The sequence below is a fragment of the Pseudopipra pipra genome, chromosome 2 (assembly GCF_036250125.1).
Source record: "Pseudopipra pipra isolate bDixPip1 chromosome 2, bDixPip1.hap1, whole genome shotgun sequence".
NCBI lineage: Eukaryota > Metazoa > Chordata > Aves > Passeriformes > Pipridae > Pseudopipra > Pseudopipra pipra.
In genome coordinates this window covers 7,148,212-7,170,638 of record NC_087550.1, presented here as the reverse complement: position 1 = coordinate 7,170,638, position 22,427 = coordinate 7,148,212, and the positions used below count along the sequence as shown (strand labels likewise).

Here is a 22,427-nt window from a genome sequence, read left to right as displayed (position 1 = left end):
GCCTGGTATGATTTATGTGGAGAAGTTCTGTCAGTACAGGGATTCAGTGAGGGTATAACAACATCACAAACAAGAACCTTCATAAATAAGTAGCAGAAATTGAGGGGGAAATGTTCTCACGCCTCCAAACAATCCCATGGAGTCACAGGCAAAGGCATCCATGGATGGGGAGCATTGTTCTGCTGTGCCTCCTCCCCCAGTAAATGGAGGATTGTCTGGCCTCTTTATGAGTGGTGAACCCATCATTAATTCTTTTTGTTTGTTTTTAAGGAGAATACTTTATCTTCAAACCTCCAAGATTAGAAGTTTCATGTCATTCAATTAATTAAACAATGCAACTCAAGAGCCATAAACATTTAAAAGCTTCTTGGAAGCAGACTGTGGCCCAGTCCATTGGATAAATTGATTGATTACTTCTGTGGCCATTCCTAATAATCTGTAACATTTTTTCATTAGGCAGAAAGTTGTTTTCCTATTTAGTATGCAAACGTGAGATCTGGAGCTTTCTGCCCATGTGTTATGATTTCTTTTTTCCATTATGCAATCACAGAACGTGTCACTTCCCTGTTTACAAAAGAAAAATGTAAGAGATAAAATTTGTGTTTAGTAAGGATTTTGATCTTCAATATATTAAAGAAATTAAAGTCCAGGGTTGGCAGAAAATCATAAATCATAGTTATGTGTTTCTCTAGAATGATTTTATGGATGCTAGGGCAAAGATATTACCATGTGCACTCTGGTTATGTAGAAATGCCACTAGAGGCTATTTTCTTTCTTCAAAGGTGCCCTTTAAGCTCACAGAAAATTACTCTTAATAGAGTAAACAGGCAATTTGCACAAAACTAACATAATGCTTGTCACAAAGAAAAAAGCAGAGTGAGAAATTTGTAATGAATTTTATCTTTCTTTCCTGGTGAGAATTTTCCCAGAACCTGCAGCTTTTAAAAATGTGTTCTTTATTTCAAATTTTCTCCAAATATTTCTGCTATTCATTTTTTTTAGCTTGAGAGATTTTCTTTCTTTGAGGTTTGATACTAAAAATTTGCATTATGTAGACTGCATTTTTTAATATTCTTCCTGTATGAGATGAATTCACTGGTGCTAAGATATTTAAAAATTCAGGATGTGATTACTATGAGTAATCTCAAAATATTTGTTTAAAGCAATGTTTCTCTGATCTGGAGAAAAGATTCTGCAGAGTTCACCTTTAGTGTTTGGGTATTATCCATGTTGCCCCTTGTTACAGAGCTATGAGCTGTCCACAACATGATATGAAAATCTCATCTTTAATTTGTTTCTAAGAAGAGCATTTCTAATCTTCACAAGGAGAAAAGAAGGTTGACAAACACACCTTGAGGCAGGGATGATAAAACCAATCCAAAATCTGTGCGTTTGCATGTGTGTGTGCATGGATGCTATCATGAGGCAGACTTGGGAATTGACAATCTGGTGTTTACTGGATGGATTTTAATTTATTCCTCTCCTTCCTTCTTCTATGTCCTTTAAAAAAACCCAAAAAACCCCACAATATTATCTTTACGTGGTAACCACATAGTTATCTCGGAAAAAGATGCATAACTATTTCTGATATCCATCCTTTGTTTTTTTACAGTCAACCAGAGAAGGAGTTAATGATAACATTACCCTTTTTTTTTTTTTTTTTTTTTGGCTTGGATTTGTATCTGTAGAAAATGACACCACATAAACCCAAGATTAGGCAGTGGAATGTGGTTACCTCTCCTTTTTTTTGCTTTTCCTGCATCAGCAAATCACTGTTATGGGGTAAAACCATGATGGGTGCTCAATCTCCCACTCCCAGAGCAGGAGCAAGAGCAGAATCAGATATTGCAGCTGGAAAGTGCAGATGTTTTATGTACATAGAACTGTGTGTAAAACACACAGTTTTACACACTGAAACTGTGTGTAAACTGTAAACTGTGTTTTTAAACTGAAAACCAAAATATCTCTTCTTTAGAAATGTTTTTTCCACTAACCGAAAACAGAAATTTGTTGGGTTTTGGTTTGGTTGTTGTCACTGTTCTCCACTCACCACTGCCTCCCCAGCCCCAAAATTTGCTATCATTCTTCACCCTTTTTCTTTCACCTTTTTTTCCCACCTTAAAAAAAATATCTGAAGTCATGAAAGAAAGATGTGGCTCCACAGAGACCAAAACTAGTAGTTCTGAGAACTTAATAGTGTTTTGAAAAGCAGACTTGCCTCTGCTGTACAAAAGAACTCAATGAAAACATTTGTTTTCATTGAAAAAAAGCTGAAGTAAAATTTTGCAAAAAAACCCCAACTTTGAACTAAGATAGTTTTTATTACTAGGGAGGGTGACATTTTGGGGAAATCAGTGTATATTTCTGGACTTTTGCTGTGGAAAAGCATCTCTGTCAAAAGATTGAAATGTTTTAGTGAAATGAGCCTTGAGGAAGGCAAAGGAGGACAGGGAGTGTCCATCTCTAGGCCATACACTGTTAATTGTATGACCAGACAACCCTGTTCCTCCCTCTTCCCCTGGAAGTGCCTGCTCAAGAGCCCTGGGCATCTCTTTCTCCTTTTGGAAGTTTGACCTCAGAGGAAATATATGGTAAATACGAGTATAAGTGAAAGGAAGGGTTGGAGACATGAAACAGATGATATTAGGTTTGATGATTCCCTAATTTGGTTGATTGAATAATCAAGCCTGGAAACAGGAAAGGAAATTAATTTCCCTTTAATAATGTTTAATGCTCATGTCCTCCACTGTGCTGCCTTGAAATAAGTACCTGAGATTGAATTCTCACAGCCTTCCCTCTCCTTTGCTTTGGCTCACACACACTTCCAACTCCTTTAGTGCAGTGTAAACCTGGCAGAGTTAAACCAGACGTTTGGGGAATGCCAACACTGGGCAGGAGAGACCTTGGCATAGGTCCTGCCTTGCAACCAGTCCAGCACCTCCTCTTCTGCTGCCAGGGGGGTGGGTGGCAGGAAAGCTGCATCACTGCTGAAGGGAGCTGGCAGTGCTGTGCTGCAGCGTTATCCCACGGGCAGCAGTTCTCAGCTGTCCTGCTGGCACTGATGACCCCAAGGACCTAAGGACACACAGGACAATCAAGAGGAAGGTTGTTCAGATATGATTTGAGAAGCATAGGGGTTTAAGTACTGTGGTATCAAAGATTTTGGATGTTAATTCTGCGACGTCGTTCCACATTTGCTGCCAGAACTGCTTTCCTCCTGGCCCGTTGCTTGCTGTCTTTTCAGACAGCACAGGCATTCAGAGCAAGACCTTGTGCTATGTGAATGCACAACTTGGGTTTGGAGTGAAATATTTATTTGACTTCAGTATTATTCAAATATTTTCCCATTTCCACTGAACCACACTGGGTGGCTCTGGAGACCTAAGATGAGTCACTTGGGAAAGATGTCCATATTCTGAAAAAAAATAATCTTCAGAAGGGGAAGCTTGGGAAGCACTGCTCTGCAGTGATTCCCCCTGGGAGCAGTGGGATAGCAGTACTGTTCTGACAGGTACTCTGGGGCCTGTGCTGGGCTGAGAGGACTGGAGGTGAGTGCAGGCATGCAGAGAATGCTGCTGAAACGCTCACTTTACATGGTGACTTCTCGAGTAAACCTGCACACCCTACAGAGCAAAGCTGCACACCCCTACAGAGAGCAGCGCTTGGGAGGAGACCCCTGCCACCAGTTTGTTCTTGTGAGGGCTCCAGTTTGCTTAAATGAGGTCAGAGTAAGTCTGTTCTTTGGGGCCAGAATTATAGTGCAGGCAGGAGTAGAGTCACTGTGGGCAGCAAAGAGATGAACGACAGAATCTGCATTTTTCTAGCAAGCCAGCTATGGCTGCAGCCACAAACTCCGAAGGGTTTCACCGCTACTTTGCAGTTGCATTCATTCTAGGGAAAGGCCGGTAATTGGACATGATAGCCGGCTAAAGCACCCACCCGAGGCTTCCGAGTTACGTGACTCGTGCCACCGCCTCTGGCAGCGACCCCGCTATGTGCCGCGTGTGCCTGGGCATCCTTGCGGGCACAGGGTGGGGGCGGGCAGGCTCAGCTCGGGATCCGCGATCTGCCCCCGTCCCCTCGCCGCGCACGCACCGCGACCCGCACCGCTCCACAGCCACCTTCCCCCGCCCGGATCGCCCCCCGCGGTGGGCGGAGCGGGGCGGGGGCGGTGCCGGGCCTGGGGCGGTGGCGGCGGCGGGGCCGGGCGGGGGCGGCCCCTCCCGGGCGCAGCGCGAAGGCGGGCGCGGGGCATGGTCCCGGCCCTGCTCCTGCTCCCGGCCCCGCTCCCGGTCCCAGCGGCGGCGCGGAGCGGGCACGGAGCGGTGGCATGCGGCGCGGAGACATGCGGCTCTGCCTGCCGACATGGACATGGACCGCCGCCGCCCGCCGCCGCTGCTCCTGCTGCTCCTGCTGCTCCTGCTGCTGCTGCTCCGTGCTGCCCGCGGCGCTGCCGCGCGTCTGAGCGCCCGCCCCGGCAACGAAGGTGAGCCGCGGCACGGCCGGGTCACCCGTTTCTTCCTTACTCTCCCTCCATCCCCACTGTCCTCTTGCTCTCCCTTTCCTCCATTCCCCCTTTTCCTCTTGCTCTCCCGTCCCTCCATCCACCCTTTCCTATTTATTTTAATTCTTTTTGATCTGTTATTCCCCGTTCCCGCTCGCCCTTAAGGTGGTCTCGGGTGGCATCCCCTCCTCGCCCCCGGGACCGCCGGGCTCGCCGTGCGGGAGGTGCGCGGCCGCCCCACCCGCCCCCCGAGGAAAGTTGGCGAGGGCAGGGCAGCCTGTGGCGCCCCCCGCCTCCTCCGGCAGCGGGGGCGATGGGCAGCGAGGAGCCCGGAGGCGAGGTGGGCAGAGGGCGGGGAGGGAAAGGGGCAGCGCCGGGAGCGGCCGCGGTGCCACCGCGTAGGGGGAGCCGGAGCATCCCAGCCCCGGCAGGTGCCCTCCTGCTCCATCCTCCAACAGCTGAGAGCTGACAGCGGTAGGAACTGGCTGTAAAGGCTAAAGGGTGGCCGCCGTGTCCCTCACCCCGCGAGCCTGTGAGCATTAGTCGTCCTGCCTTTCAAAACTTTTAATTAATACAGAAAAAGAATCGAAGCTGGCTCCCCTGTAAAACCTCCTCTTGGTCCCGTATAGCGGTTTTGTATCAGATGGTGTTATTTGTGTTATTCGTATCAGATTTTTATCAGCTCGTATTAATGCGTTGAAATTGTGCGCGTGTATGTCAATGTGTGTGAATTTGCAGAAACAAAGCATGAGCGGTTTTTGTTCTCTTTTGCTGTGCTAGTTTATAAGATGACATTTGCTGAAAATGCATGTTATGTTTCAGGGGAAAAAAATGACAACTAGACACTGAAAAAAATTATTTAAATACTTAAACCAATAATTAAAACTGACTTTCTCCTATTATAAAAAAAAAATAAATTGAGTTTTTGCTTACTTGCACAGTGAGGGCACTTGGCTTGACCAGGATGTCCAGTGTAATTATCTTTAGGGATAAAATCTAGAGGCCAAAGGTTGTAAAGAACTTCTAGCATCCAACAACCATGTAAAACTTGCACCTTCTCAAGCTGTAGTGTTTGTGCAGAGAAGCAGATATCAAAGCTGTTAGAGCAATTATTTCTCCTGTACAAGTAATGCTGATATTGATATTCTGGGTGCTTGTGGGATAAGGTGGTGAGATAACAACTTTAAATGATTTCGGGGGGGGGGAAGAAATAGAATAAGAAGATGAAAACTTTACAAGTCTTCGGTAATCTTTAATCAGTTGGTTTCGTTGGTAGGAAGTAATCATGGTACCATTATAGTAGAAGAGCAATATGTCATCTGTTTGTGTGGTTTATGGAAATTCGTTTTATATACAGTGCTTATTTAAAGAGTGTGCTTTCAATAGTCACTTTTAAGCCCCCCGGATATATGTTATTTTGTAAATATTGTCATCTCTTACAAATTATTTTCAGAAATGAAAACAAGAGTGTTAGTAGGGGTTACTGTTGTCTTATTAAAAGCTTTTTGGGAATGGTTGTAGTTCTGTCAGTCAGTGGAGCAGCTCTGCCTCCATGGCAGTGGCAGACAGGCACATTCTGTAAACTGAGACTAACTAAGCCAAAATTATATTAGAGCCTTCCAGTTTGTAAAAAAAAAAAAAAAAAGAAAGAAAATAACCACTTTGTTTCTGTGTTTAAAGTCACTGGCACTGAGAATTGAGAAAGGAGGGGAAAAAATTGGTATCATAGGGAATGCACGTTAAACACACTTGTCCAAGTCAGCTTTGAGCAAATACTGCTTCCATTCTCTCTTTTCAGCTTCAAGAGCTTGTACAATATGAGCAATATTTTCAAAATAGATGGTGAAAACAACAGTATAAATGCAGTTACCAGAAGAGTAACCTGCTTTTGCATGGCTACTTTTTTTGAAGCATGTGTTTTACTGTGCCTCTCAAAACCGGGAATACTGACAGTTTCTTTTAAAAAAGAAATCAACTTTTAAAGGACTTTTTTTTTTCTTCTTTTTTCTTTTTTCTTTTTTTTTCTTTTTTTCTTTTTTTTTTCTTTTTTTTTCTTTTTATTTTCTTTTTTTTTCTTTTTTTTTCTTTTAATTTTTTTTTACCCCTGTTTAGGAAAGCTCAGTAATTCTTTTATCTATTTACAGGGTATTTAGGCTGATCATGTGAATTTAGAAATCTGAATTATTATGATTTGCTGACCCACTAATTTGATGAACAAGTGTTAGCATGCAGCTCTAAATCATGTCAGATGATGGTGTTTCTCTGTATTAAATAATTTTTTTCTAATCACTACAGTTACTTTCCTGCTGTTCTTACCAGAAATTTCCTCTCAAAACTAGAGATAGATGTTTCCGCATTTCTCTGGGGTATTTAGAAAAGTTTCCTTTCTTCACTACTGAGAATGAAAAAAGGTATATTTTGGACAGAGACTGTTAATAAAGGTGTATAGATAAAAATGTATACCTATTTTCCCTATATTTTATATTAAAGCTATTGTTGAAATTCTCCTCATAGATTGTTTTTAAAAAAGATGGAACTAATCTTTTGGTGTGTTTATGTAGCTTTGTCTAACTTCTAGGGGATGTAAATGTTGCAGTAGGCACATTACAAGAGCGTGTTCAGAGCTATCAGAAATATTTCCTAAATTTATTTTATTTGAAAGAAATAATTCTCTTTTTTAAACATAAATTTAGTTTACTTTTGCAATTGATTATTAAAACTGATGACTGTCTGAGTTAGTCCTAATACTGCAATGGGAGTGGATGGGATGAAGGGAGGAAAGGATGAAAGAGGGACTGAAGGCAAGTTGTTGGATTCTTTCATTTTGTGGTGTTCAGTGCAGTCCTTTTTTCTCTTTTTCTTGGAGTGCTTGAGTTTTTGTTAATTTGCTTCATCCCAGACAAGTTTTATTTAGAGTTTTTTTCTTGACGGAATGTAACATTTTGCACTGAATTTGTTTTTTAAACTCTCTCTGCCATGCTCCTCAAAAAGCTGCGTGAATTTTACCTGCACAGTCACAGGAGCTCAGGAGGGTTCTGTGAAGTTCAGATTTATCTGTGTGCACTGGGAAGGTGTGTGCCATTTTCAGCGAGGCAGGAAAATGTCAGGAAGATTTGACATCCAACTTTTTTTCAGTTTGAAGTTGGAAACTGAACCACGTAGGTGCAGAAAGCACATGTTCTCCTCTTCCATTTTCCGCTTAGTGAGGGTTGTGGTTTTTTCCTTAGAAGGATGCAAATTTTTTCTGAATAATTCCTACAGTATCAAGAGATCGAATTAATTTTATTGTTCTTTAATTTAATAATTTTTCCTCGGTCTCTTCTGTAACTATATTGCCTGCCTGAGGGTACCAGCAACCTTAATTTCACTGTTTTATAACCCACAACAGTTAACACTTGACCTAGGTCATTAACAGGATTATCAGCAAATTTGTTTAAGCTTTTACTGACAACCTGAATTGCTTCAACAATATTTTGACTGTGCAGACAGGAAACTTCTTGTAACCTCTCAATCTAGCATAAAATTAATTTCTTCTGAACACAGCTACCAAAAGATCAATACGTAAATCTGCTTACAGTACTTGGTTTCAAATAGTTTTGGTTTACAGTAAAAAGGTTCCAATCAACCTCTCTTTTCAGTCTGTACTGGATTTGCAGATGCAGTTTCATCCTTTTTTCATTGATTGCCATCTCAGAACTTTGCATAACTATGCAATTAAATACAGCATTTTATCTGAGCTGGTCTCTGTTAACACTTAAAGTTGCAAAAGACAGTTTACTGTGCCTTTGTAATAATGACAGCTCTTGGTGTGGTTTTGAAAAATGTGATGCTTGCACATGGAGCAAAATGCCTGACTAAATCTTGCGTGTAATTTTGGGAAAGGCTGTCAATACTGGGAACTTTTCAATGAAATCAAAAGGGGTTGCACAGGGAAATGCTTTTTACAAATCTTGCTTTGCTGTGTGTCATGTATCATTAGGTCAGGGTAAGTCTTCATTTCTCATGACACAATTCCTGCTGGTGCCTCTGGCTTGAGTTTTTATCTGCAAAAGAAGTTAAAAGTAGGGATAAAAGTCTTAGTGTGATACCTTTTAAAATTTAGTTTTACAAAACTCAAAGTCATGGGGGGCTAAAGGACTGTTTTTCATACAGCTGTATCGTATTCAAAGCTTCTGTGCTTAATCCTAAACTGTATGATTAGACAAATAATACATGTTTTTTAGTTCACACCATGATGGTTTTAAAACCCTGCGCAACAGGAGAAGCTGAGTAAATTCATCATTTTCTGTCAACATTTTTGATAGTAGGCTGCAACACACAGAATCATTTATTTCCTTTTCTGTTTGTCACTGGACTTTCTCTTGAAAGTTTTACTGCGGATTTCAATATAGTGTGTAAAAAAAATAAATCACTACATATGCTATACCAGACTTAAAACAGATGTTTGAAACACAAAAAGATGTGCAAATTGGACACAGCAATTAATTCTTATTGCAGTTAGTTTGGATACAATGTATTTGCTACCCAACAAAGCAGTCAGGGCACAGGAACGGGTTCGAACTCTTCTGTCCTCTCAGCCTCAGGAAATGAGGCTTCAGAGGCACCACCAGAAGGGAGAGCATGAAACAGATAATAGGCTCAACTAGGTTTAACAGTTATTTACATAAAATCTTTGCACATCAGGAGTGCATTGAGATTGAACCTAATTTTTTCATTCCCATCTGGGGGGATATACAAATTAGCTTTAATTTATTTTTTCTTTAAATTATTGTCTGCTGGTGTTAGGGAAATTCCTATTAGTATACTTAAAAGTTTTCAAACAGAATCAAAAGTAAGTTTTCCTCTAGGAGTGTATGTAATTGTTCTTGTTCTTGTAATCCCCACTTGATGAAAGTTTAGAAATACGGATGCAGGTGTTCATTTTCTTGTTTGCAGAGCTCTGGATTTTATCACCAGTGAGGGTCACTACAGAGCTGTTACCAGATACAACAGCACTGTGTAGATTTTTATGCAGAGCCTGAGTTAGTTCCATGAGATACCTGTAATTCATGTCAGTACCACTGCTTTGGAGCTGCTGTTTGATTTTTCTGTAGAAAAAAAAAATGAAATAAAACAACAACAACAAAAACCCCACAACCAAACAAAAAACCCTGGAGCAATAATCATATCCTTACTTTTGGTGAAGTTCAAAGCTCAACTCAGAGGAGCTGATGCTGAAACACAGAAAGTCACTTTGATAACCTAAAGTGCAAAATTAGCTGGACTTGTCCAGAGGTGTTAGATAAAACTTCAGAGGGCTTTCAATAGCTCCCTGCCTTTCTAAAAGATAATTCCAGCCTGCAAAGAGTTGTTTTTTCTGGAATAAAATGTTTCCTTTCTTTTGCAAATGTATTGTTGTATTTGTTGAAGCATTCTTGAAAATATACTTATGAAAAGGAAAAGCCTTGCCATAAGAAATGATACAGTGAAATGGAAGAATTTTTTGTTCACAAATGCATATGACTACTGTTAAGTGATTGATCCATTTTGCTAAAAATTCACTGCATCGATATAACCCTTATTTCCATAAACACTTTAGAGCAGTAGCTTTTTTTTTTTAAATAATATTCAAACTGTTTTAAACAAGAATCAAAACTTTTAAAAGAAAATAGGTTAGTTCAGAAGATTAGATATGAACTCCCAGTGGTGTAATTTTGGAAACAGAGCGTGGTGGCAATTTGTGGGGTTAGGATTGTATTCCCCAGCAGCAGTCTTGTGCTTCTTAGTTTCTTAGGGCTTGATAAATCCGAGTGCAAGTCCTTATTTTGCAGAGTAAGTACTCATTTTTTTTCAGCATGAAACAAATGTGAGATTAAAATTCAGTCTCTCAGACTGAAAGTTCCTTTCAAATTTCTGCAGTGAATGAATGAAAGAAATAAAGATATAGAAGTAAAGATAATCTTGCCTGAAAGAAACCTTGAGATGGTGACAGAAAAGTTCCAGCCTGCCAGAGTGACGGGGAGCCTGAATGAAACACCAGCACGTAGAGCCTTAAATTTGCAGAGACATTATTAAATGAGACACACTGCAAGCAGGAACGGTTGTGCCACTCTCCTTTTTTTTGCATTAAACTACTGTGTCCTGCTGTTTCAGGCAAAATATGGAAGAAAATCCCATTAATCTACTGGAAAAATATTGATGAAAGAAGAATAGCAGACCAAACGAACAGTCCTTGAAACTTGCTAGCAATTAAGTGAACAATAGGTTGAATGTTAAGGTTCAGTCAGGGCAGTTTAGTGTAATAAGGTGTGGGAATGGCACTTTTTTTTGTTTCCAGCTGGTTTCTCTTACTGTTTTATATCCATGTTTGGATAGAAAGATTTGCATTGCATTGGTGTCTTTTTTTTTTTTTTTTTTTTAGCAATAATTAAATGCTAAAGTATAGGACAGTATTTAAAAACTAAAACTCTTAAATTGGTGCCTAGGATTGGAGGGCTTTGTAGAAAATCTACGAGTGGCGAGTTACTATTTTAAATAAACTGTAATTAAAGCACGAAAAGTATGTTTTGGTCCGTGGTGAGCTTCCCACAAGCTTTGTGCAGTAACAAATAGCAATGAGGGACAAGGGGTTTCTTGATTTAGTTTCTGATAATTAAAAGGCAGCTAGAGGGGGTTTGCTGTGCTGGATTTTTTGAGAGATCTCTTTTGGAAGGAGAGAGAAGGATTAAAGTAAGAGAATAAATAGGCAGAGATGAAGTGAAAGTCGGATCTGAATCTTAGAAAAATCAGACTAAAATCCAAATGTTTTCCGATTAATGACAGTGTTAGAAACCCAGAATTCAGTGCTGACAGTGATTTGAACACTGAGCAAAGCACAAATTAAGAAATTCCTTGCCTCCCTGAAAGTCTTAGTTTTGTTTACATTAGTAAGCTTCAGGACTATGATTTACCAGTGCTGAATTTACACAGAGGCTGCAGTTAAGACAGGGTAGGGACATTTTTACCATTCTATTTAGTCTTTCTCTAGCAGTGCTTTCTTTAAAACAGGGAAAAAAAGGAAAAAAAAAAAGAAAAGAAGGGGAAAAAAGAAAATAGAAAACAAAAAAAGCAAAAAAAGAAAAAGGCAAACCAAGTTATGTCTGTCCAACCTTCATGTTCATGACCAGTTATGGAGAACACTGACTTAAGGCCTTTATATAGAAACAGGTTCTGAGATGGCAATGGCCTTGCCCTGCAAAACAACATTCAGCCATTACTAAATACTATTTACCAGAAGGGGGATAGTTTGATCTGTAGATGTCCAGAAGAAAAGACAAAGGAAAGAATTACATGTTTAATGGCATTGCTTTTCCATAGTTAGTTGGTTGCCTTGGTCCTGGAAGCTGGGTCAAAGCTGGAATTTTTTCCATTCAAGAAATTGAAACAGAAGTTGTCTGTGCTAACCAAGGAAGGAAATTCTGGAGAAAAAGCATGAGGAGCATGCTTAGTTTGTGGCACATAATGGAAACCTGAGCCCTTTGTGGGAAGGTAATGGAAGCAGAAGAATAAGCAGAAGACAGGCATACGAAAAAGTGGCTTGTGGGTGGATGGGAATAGAGCAGTCATTTAGTCATTTACCTTTGTTATAAATATTTGTATTTCTCACATATGGAAATAGTGAAAAAAGATGTTAGCAGGGTTTTGGTTGCAAAGGCAGCAAATGAAGTCAGGGCAATTCCATTTTTCATATGGATAGCTCAGCACACATGTTCTGCATTAATTACCTCCATAAATTCTGTTAACCTGGCAAACAATGGAAACATGTTGGTGACATCACTGTATTGGAAAATAAAAGTGGTTTTAGCATCTTGATTTTCTCAACATGACATTTGAGGAGATTTCTTATGCTATTGGCATTTTACTCCCCCAGTTTGCACCATGATGTTTAGTCATTCGCTTTGTGGGTTTATTTTATCTGTGGAGTAGCCATGTAAGGACCCAAGCATTTCCTAGTCCATTCCAGCTGGAGCTCTTGATTCATGGGAGTAGAGAAGAAAAGCTTGACAAAACTATCAGGGCACACCTGAGTATGTGGCTTTCCAAATGTAGTACTTCATGATTCTCTCTTTTTTTTTTTTTACAAGTCTTAATTTCTGTGTTTCAAACTCACAAAACCAAACTCAACCCAACTCTCTTCCCTTGCAAGAATTTTGTTTTTTGTGCCCCATGCAAAGAGTTTCTTAAAAGCAAATTTTTTTATGGGTTGTGGCTTGCTGCCAGCTGATTCACTTGGGGGATATCACAGCCTTTTTTAACAAATGAATAGTCATTTCCTGGACTTGTGCTCTGGTCCTTGTCTCAAAAATGTCTGTCCTCGAAGGGGTATTGATCATTTGCTGTGATTTTTGTTGATTTCAGGTCCTTGAATACATTTGAACTGCAGTAAAACTTGTGGGAACTTAGGAACTTTCAGTCATGGGTGTTGTGGCTGCCCAAGAGTCTTTTCTGGGACACATTTGATGTCTAGAGCATGCCATACTTGGCATGGAATTCTCAGTTTACCTTAAGTGAACTTGGGACATTATGATGCAATATTTATTTTCCCCTTTGAGTTGCTGGAAGCCTCCCCAAGGGAGATCTTTGCCACGCTCTGGTAGACCCCAGATCTATCAGACCTTCAGAGAGCTCAATTCTGTAAAACTAGTGAATATTGAAAATTATTTTTTTCCCCAGGGGAGTAGGAGCAAAGAAGTAAAAAGTGTTAGATGTGCTTGAGAAGTGCTTTAGAACTTATTAAAATTATTTGAGTAACGTTTGCTGTTGAGTTTTGGCTAGACAGCACATGTGGTGCCATTTATGTGACTCAGAGTTTGGGCACCCAACAAGACTGACAAATATGAAACATCCTGCAAGAGACCCACTTCTATTCTGGTTTTAGGTAACAGAATCTCATCCATAGTTTCTATTTTTTTTTCCCCTGAGAAAGTTAAACTTGGGTTTTGGAGCTTAAACTCCCTTCAACACAGTAGCTCCAATCTTGCGTTTCCATGATTAACACAATGCCTCACTGATATCAGATTTAATGCCAGAGTGGTGGAGTAGAATGAGATTAGTAGGACTTGTTTTTGAATGGGAGTTTAGCTAAACTAATTCAGATATCTAAAGGCTTTATGCCTCTTACCTTTTGTAGGAAGTACTGGAAAAGGACCAGTTGGAACTGTTTAAAAAAAATGCAAAGAAGCAAAAGCGTCACAGTAATTTGGAACCCATTAAGTTAATCCATTTTTAATTTTTATATCCTTGTCTTAATGAAAAGAACTGGCACATATCAACTTACAGGAAATAGCCTAATAAAACCAAAACCTTATTAGGCCCTTTTGATAAACATTGCATTCCAGCCCACTACCAGTCATATGTTTTTGCATACTTGGTAATTGAGCTTTGTGCCACTTGAACAATATCAGGAGAACTCTCATGTTTCAAACTAATAAAAAAAAAATAAAATCTGTTTTGCCTGTGTTCATCCATGAGGATGGATGGATGGTTGTCAACATAACACAGACAGGTATCCTGAGAAAAAGCAATGTAAAGGTGCAAAAAGAGCTGCAGAGTGTCCTCCTGCAGAAAGACCTGCTGGTTCATGTGTCGTCACTGGAGCAGAAATGGCTTGTCTTTGTCTTCTCTTTACAGTAACAAGAATAGCTCCTGCAAGGTACCACAGTCAGGTGGGGGAAACAGCTTTTGGTGTTCCATGAACGCTCTGGATGTTTCTAGCGATGTTTGTTTTCTGTTCTCTCTTGAAATCAGTTCCAGTTTTCTCTGCCAAGGGACAGTGCAGTTCTGCAGATTTTCTCTTTGCAACCTCTCATGTCAGGCTTTTATTTTTGGGCCTGACTGTCCTTGTCCTGTCTGTTTGGGAGACCTGAGATGGTGGTGTCCCTTCTCCATTCTCAGGCTCCGTACTTGGGAGGCAGACCATGGCAGAGTTTCCCCTTGGCACTGAGTGCAGGTGATGAGGGCCAAGGTGGCAGGGCTGAGGTTCACAGAGAGATGAGGCTGCCAGTTGGCGTGGCCTGATGCCTGTGAAGGTGGCAGGGGAGTGCCACCCATCCCCAGCAGCACCAAAATCCATGCTGTGAGCAGGGAGAGGGGCTGCTATGCAGCCATAGAGCCTCTGGAATGGCTCTGGTTTTCCAGTTTATAATCCATGCTTTTATTTATTGGCATTCCTGCGTTGCTTGTTGCTGTCCTGCATTCCCTCCTTCGTGGCAGCCTTTTGAGAGGAACTTGTAGTGAGGTTCTTTCTTTGGCTGCTTTGTTTTTCAGCTGTAGGAAAAGCTGAGGTAACTAAATCTGGCCTCAGACACTCTTGGGGAGTGTGTTTGAGAAGAGTAAAATCTGTGAGGAAAATTAAATTCTTCCCCTTCAAAAGCTGGGGGAAACTACCATAAAATTAGAATTTGCCAAAATTGATGTTGTAAGCTTGTATGTTCTATAGAAGCAATATTCTGTAGGGTAACTTGACATATATTGCTAATCATTTGTCTTTTCATATAATATTTGTAGCAAAATCTCCTAACTTTGGAAACAGTTATTTAATGAACATCTAAATGAAAATAATGGAGACTTGGACTGTCCAGGCTTTTCTGAAGACTCCTGTGTTAAGTATTGGAGCAACTGTTTTTTAATTAGTTTTGGTTTTCCCTTGTTTGCTCATCTCTTGCTCCTACCCTCGTGGAGTTCTTCAGTCAGCAATTTAACCCCAGATTAAACATGACAGTTGCCAAATTTGAAATGTTCTGCACAAAATCATATTTGTATTGTACAGTAAAATGGCCCAGGCAAGAAGGGTTGAAAGTGCAGACCCCACAGTGTTGTGCCTCTCTGAAAAACTGTAGTCTGGCTTTGAGCTGTAGCAGAAATCTCACATTTGGAAAAGAGTTGTGTGGTAAATGGGCCAAACTGTTGGCATCTGGATTGGGTACTTGCGACAAATTTCTAGTGACTGTTTTTAAGAGACTTTAGGAGTCTTTGCTTCCTAGGGTGTCCTAGGCTTGAGGGAGACAAAGTTGTACAAGCAGTGTTAATAAATGGGGACCTGGATCATCTCTGGTGTTCCAAGGTCATTTCCTTCTGAGCAGTGATAACATCTTCACTAAAACATTTGAGTGGAAATACAGGACCACAAAATCACAGGAGACTTGACTTCTGTTATTGGACAAGCAGCAAATTGAAGCTACTTAAAACCAGGCTTCACTGTTGGTCACCCTTTTTATTTGTTGTCTCTTCCTAAAGATTGCTCGGTCAGCTTTAGCAAATTTCAGCATGATTTCAGCAACATCAGTGTGAGAGCTGATCCTCTTTGGCAATTAGAGTTGCACCAAGGTGCAACTTTGGCCTCGCCTGAGCCCCTCCTGTCTGTCTGTAGGTGTTTCTTCCAGCCTCAGAATAATCCAAAGACACAAAGGTGATCTGCCACTGCTGGGGGAATGGGAAATTGAGAAGACTCCAATCTGTACTCAGAGGTAGATGAAAATCCAGGTGTAAGTCCCCCTTGCTGGTAAGGATTCACCATTCCAAAAATGTACATCAGGGTTTGCACTGACTCCACTCTGTCCCACCTCAAAACCAAGCTTTAGCTGACTTCCTGCCACAGAGTATTTTCTCTGCTGCTCAGGATTATGGCACGTTTCAATTATGGACACTCACCATTTTTTAAAATTTATTTTTTAAGTTGCACAGTAAATTTATTTTTTCCCATTTGTTGGCATTTTCTTAATAACTGACTAGTGCATTTCTAAACTGACAGTTTGATGCCAAACAGGAAAAGGTGAAATGATGGCGGTTTCTTGTGTCTTGGGTTTTTTTTAACTTCTAATGGGAAATGTTAATTAGTTGAAGAAAAAATATTTTGTGTATCTTACGTCATTGTCTGTTGCTCTGTAGTTTCTTGGTATAGAATGTGATTTGGAAATGCTTTCCAGTGGTGAAGTTGTTTATAGACAGTGCTTTAGATATTGCAAGTTGCAAGATAATGTCTCCTAGCAGGCTTTCCTCCTCATTTCTTAGACAGTGAAAGGGATTTTGGGGCGTGGTTCTACCTGGCACAACATTCGTTTGTTTATTTTTGTTTCTTGAGGAAGGTGTTTGTACTGAGTTCAGTTCATTGTAGCAGTTGTTACTCCAAGTATTTCTGGAAATGCTACTGCTTTCAAACTCTATTCAGGAATCTTGTGTTACTGTTCTTTTTCTGTCACTGACATTACTCCTGATGAAACCTGCTGTTAGTGAGCCTCAGTTTTCAGTCTGGAAGCAGTTTCAGGTAGCATGAGTGGGCCTGTGGGCCCTGTCAAATTCCACCCAAGCACTCATTCATCTTCTGCTTGATACCATGAGAAGGAGAATGAGGGAGCTTTGCATTTTGCATCCACATCCCTCTCTCAAAAAGAGAGTCGTTTTTACCCTCCCTAGGCAGAAATCCACCTTGAGAGAACTGATAATGCTTTCTTTTGCAATTGTACATGGCCAGAAGAATCAAGCAGGAGAGAGTTTCTAAAAAGAGAACAAATATTCTCTTTTTAGAGAGCAAATTTGTTCTTAAGAAGAAATGTTCTTAACTGGCACTTTGCCTGTGTGCTGCAACTTTTCAGAAATAGCTGCATTGTACAGTAGGGTGAGCAAGACTGTTGTACAGGAGGACCAAGGCACTGATTTTCAGAGTAAGAAGTCATGATTGCTCAAATTTAATAGCACTGAAGTATTTTAATACTAGTAAATTTTCCCTCAGAATTACCACTAGTTTTAAAGTGAGTTAATTACAAGATGGGAACCAATGCAGGACACTGAGATTGTTAGACAGCACTTTATTTATTTATTCAAAAGAGAGCTCCTCTGTGTCTCCTTAGCATAACCAGTAATCCTTTTCAAGGCATTTTCTCAGAAAGTATCATCAGTAGCAATTAAACTGTTCAGCTGGTTTAAGAGTTACCCTTAGTAACCAGCTGGTAAACCACAGGGATTTCTGTAGGAGCTGAGAGACACAGTTTTGCAGGAGAAGGAGGTAGAAGAGGAGAGCAAATGAGTTGTGTGAGAAATTCATAAACTTCAGAAAGAGCCTGGAAATCTTGATTCCCTTTCATGTGATACCTTAAGCCCCTAATGGTTTTTTATTTTTCTGATATTGGTAAGCCTTATAAGTTTTATAAGTAGATTTTAAAAGCAGCAACCCTCCCTCCTTTGTCCCTTGTCCCTTTCCCTTTCTCTCCAGCACCCTTGTTTACACATTCCTTAACCCTCTTACCCCATTCTATGCTCCCTATATCAATCCTACTCCTGAAACCAGTAGAAATGTTTTAGTCTTTTGTCAAGGCAAGGCCTAGATTGTTGGCAGAACAGCATATCAGGGCCTAAACCACAGAATACGGTCAAGAATTAGGTAACTATGTACTCTTTTTGCTCTGAGGGAGATGAAGATGGGATGAACAGGGGGTCCCGAAAGCCCCCCCGACTCAATTCTCAGGGGGTGGACGCGGGGCCACAGGGTGGACACATCTGGGATTGGATGGATGGTGTTATAAAATGTAACATCTCAGGCACGGCCTGCGGGTGCGTCTTGTAACATCTTAGCCTTGGCAAAATAAACCCTTTCTTATCTCACCACTAATTAACTGCTCTGGAGATTTTTTCAGCACCAAAATTCCAGGGCAACACACGTGGCCTGACTTGTAAAGCTGCCTCTTCACTCCCTTCTAGTGCTTAGGGAAGCACTAATAGAAAGACAAGTTATTAGCTTTGTTTTTGGGACATAGTATGCAACCCTTCCTATTCTGTTCCTTCAATGTTTCTCCTTCTTCTGTTTTCCCCTTCAATTTTCATATTAATATGCAATGTTAGGACATACAATGACAAAATCAATGTACTGTTGCCTCTCCCTATCATTTTTGGCTAGGGACCAGCATTATTGCAGCTTGTAAGTTCTGCATTAATTGTTTGCTCTCTATCAAGGTGTGCAACTCTTCCTTGAAGTCAAAGGAAAGTGAGTGTCACAGAAGCTTTTTTCAGAGAAAGGAAGACCTTTTTTCATCAGGCTACTACCTGAAAGGAAATGTGTTTTACATTTTAGATACTAGTAAAGAACACTACACACATCTGAACTAGAAGCTACTGTAAGTCAGTGTGAAAACTTGCCTTCTAAGGATTTCTAAAATGTAGTGAAACGTTTTTGAGCATGGAAAAGTAGCTTGCCTTGTGGTTCCAAGTTTTCTAATTCCTCTGAGTGCTTCTTGCAGGAATTCCTGCTCACCTGGTAAGTCTGCTCTGAGAGATAGAAGGGAGCTGACCATTATGGAAGTGGCATAGAGAGAGAGAGATGCTAAATGCTGATCATCTCCACCTCAAGGGCGAGCTGGAGCTGCTTGGCAAGTCTAGAGGGGGAAACTACCACCAGGTTGTGAGCCTGTTGCCTGTTTATTTTTTCCAGATGTGACCGATGAATTTGGACTGAATTCATCAGCTTCAGAGTGGCTGCAATCATGTTTTCAAGAAGCTCATTCTTAAGGAATAAATATATTACTTAAGTTTACTCCTGAGTGATTTGCCTTAGCAGCTTATTGCCAAGTAATTTACCTCAGAAGTCATGCTTGCTTCACCACTCTGTATTGCAGAGGCATGACAAACATATCTGTCTTATTCCAGGAGATCCGTAATCTGTGGGAATTTGTACTCACAAACCTGAGAAGTGCAATTTTCCTTTTGAATTTTTATTAGTGTTTCCTTTTTGGAGATGCAAACCTTGCTCCAGAATAGTCTGCCTAGGGCCCTTTGCACTCAATAAAGGACTGATTTTTCTTTATGTAGGTGATTGAGAACTGACTTATTGATAAATTCAGAGCTAAGAAATATATACTACTGGATTGTGTTCTTTCTGTAGGAATAGTAAAGTTATTTTGTATATTGATGTAGGTAAAAATTCGCAGTACTGTTGGTTTTTTTTTTAAAGGGGTGTATAACTGCAGGGGGAAACACTTCCCACATAGATGGCAGAGCAGCTCATTCATATATTATAGCACTGCATATACACATGTAGACGACAAAAATGTGTGCACACAAAAGTAGAAAATATGTATATTTATGGTTGTTTGTAACATGGTGTTATTTCTAATACTGTACACCTGTTTTCCTTACTGTGTCTCCTCCTGTACATCCTAATTAACAGTAAAAATAATGCTTTCATAGCTCTTTTTTTTTTTTTAAATGCTGTCCAAAATTAAACAGCAGTTAAAAGGATAATAATGAAATAATACAAATAGCTTAACTTAGCAGATTCATAGATAATTTCCCTTTTTTTTTTTTTTATCCTATTCTTCTATTTTCTTGGAGTATCAATGCCCAGGCCATCTGGTTCTGGGAGCAGTGACAACCCTTCAGGCTAACAAATAGAAGCTGAAGCTGCTCAGACTGCTACAGTGGCCACTTCTAACAGATCCATTGTTCTCAGGTGTTAAAATTCCCTAGCATAAGATGAGATTTATTTCATTTCTCATTATCACTAATTTCCATATTGAAGGAAAAAAAAATTAAAGGGGATGTGGAGGAGAGTGAACACACCCAACAAAAGTAAACCCAGATCAGAGATAATAAATATTGAAGGAGCACAGATTGGTGCAGCTGCAAACAGCATTTTCATGTTGTGTACTAATAGTTGATTGGTTTGTATTTATATAGAGGTTATTTTTTTTGTATAGTGCTTTGTATCAATTCACCTGTTCTACTTCATTTTAATAAAGAAAAGGATGGTTAAAGAACTGTGTGATTAAGCACTTGGAGACTATATGGCCAAGATAAGGAACAGAACTGACTTTTTTGCTTGTAAAAAACAAATAAGTAAATGACAAAGAAGAATATCCTTTAATTTGGATGTATGTATTTATTTTAAAATGGGTATAAACTCACTGTGATTTGATTGACTGGAAAATGTCTGTCAGACTGTTTACAAATAAGATCTTTCTTATCCTGAAAATTGTTCCAGACCTCAAAAAAAAAAAAAAAAAGAAGACATAACAGCAAGATTAGCAATTAATTGATGGCCCTCTTTAAAAGTAGCTTTGTCTGAACTTGTAACGTTGTAAATAATTACTTTTATATCTAATGTGTTACACATGACATTTAGAAAACACTACTGCAAGACAATTCGAGAACAAATTAGACCAGAAGGAAGAAAGAACTGCAGGAAAGACTTTAATCAGCATTCATTATTTAGTCCTGTGTTCTCAGAAAAATTGTATATGTCAAATACAGGCTTTTAATCAAATAATGATTAAAATATTTAGGTCTCACCAATGTAGTTTAGATGCATTGACCCAGATTTCAGGCATCCAAGGGGAAAAGGCTGCAGTTTGTGCAGCTGATAGAAGAGTTCAGTTCCCACCCCCTGCTGTAATTAATTTAGCCAGCAATCCATTGTTTGTTTTTTGTCACTTTTTTTGTTTTCAGAAGTTCCCCGTCTGCTGTTCATACTGTATTTTAAGATAAACAAGACAATCTTTTTCATTTGTCTGTCTTTTTCTTCTCTGTAGCTAACTGCCAGGCCACCTGAACAAATCAATGCTCACAAGGTCCTCAAATAAACACGTCTCTTGGTTTGGGTAACTGAGGTTAACTGGACAGAGGCAAAGGAAACTCATTGCTCTTCATTTTGTCTTCTTTTGTAGTTAATCTTCTGGATTCAAAAACAATTCAAGGGGAGCTGGGCTGGATCTCCTACCCAGCACATGGGGTGAGTTCACCAGACTGTGAAATGGAAAAGTGCTGCTACAGACCAATGTGCTGTTTAACCATTGTTTCCTCTTCAGAGGACACTGTGCAGTAATGCTGGTTCTTTGGAGTTTCAAAAATAGTCTCTAAACTTGCAGTAGAGAGCTCACATAGCCATGGTGCCTTCTCTTTACCAACATACATCACACTCAGTGTAAACTCCAGGAAGAGCTCACTCTTAGTGGAGCAAAATGAAAGCAAGAGGTGCCTTGAACAACAAAAAACAAAAACAACAAAAAGCTCTCTTTAGGTACTATTGCTTCCTCTACTGTAAAATGTATTCCTAAAAGGTATAATGGGTCTGCTTCATTGTATTATTTGCTAATTTATTCAGATGGAAGTAGCAGAAGGTGAAAAATGTGTGGACATAAGTGGGTGATGTAAGTACTTATTTGGTAACTTTTGTGCTGAATTGTTGCTGAATTGTTCAAGTACTTTTACTTATGCCTTAAAATATTATCAAAGAAATGTCTAAATAATGTTCTAGAGGGTTGGTTTGGGGCTTTTTTTTGTTTACCTTGTATCTAGAGCTCGTGAAACTGGACATTCTCTTTGAAGATATAGAGTCTTAGAACATTTGTGCGTTTGAACTAACTCCATCATTTGTACAAAACTTTTGCCAGCAGTCTCTTTTAAAAAAAACCTTATAACTTAATATCGTGCTTATCTGTCTCGTGGTGCTGATATCTGGCCACTCCACAACTTCAAGTCTCTGTGGAATCTGTGTGTGTATTTGTGTGTAGGAACAAGCCATTATTCTCTTCCTACATTCTACTTTACTTTCATTCTACATTCTTCTCCTGTCTTGTCACTTGTGCCCACCCTTAAAGTCCTCTATGGCAACCTTATTTTAGTTTTCCACCTTTAGGATGACAACTCCTCTAAGTTTTCATGCATCTCTGTCTGCCTGTGTCTTCCACCCAATGAGTAAACTTCTCTTAGAGAGTACTGCCTCTTCTAAATCCTTGGGGAAAACTGTCACTAGTCAAGAATCCAACAACTGTCCTTTTTACAAACCAACCATGTTGGTGTTGGTAGGTATTTGCTCATTGGTTTGTCTGCAGGGTTAAGAACATGCAAATTTTGGGCTTTTTTTTTTGCTTTGGTCATCTCTTAATTCACCTTTTTGCTTTTACAGAGATTGATGTTAACA

The 22,427-nt window shown here is 39.9% G+C and overlaps 1 protein-coding gene across 2 annotated transcripts in view; it reads left to right on the top strand.

Moving 5' to 3' along the window:
- Positions 1-3,978: 3,978 nt before the first annotated feature.
- The window catches only part of EPHA3 (EPH receptor A3), a 209,855-nt gene continuing 191,406 nt past the window's right edge, over positions 3,979-22,427 (top strand). For both annotated transcript variants that reach the window (XM_064643730.1, XM_064643729.1), the window contains exons 1-2: positions 3,979-4,486; positions 21,172-21,236. In XM_064643730.1, the coding sequence (XP_064499800.1) occupies positions 3,994-4,486; positions 21,172-21,236 (558 nt within the window). In that variant the 5' untranslated portion in view covers positions 3,979-3,993. The remainder of the gene's footprint in view (positions 4,487-21,171; positions 21,237-22,427) is intronic.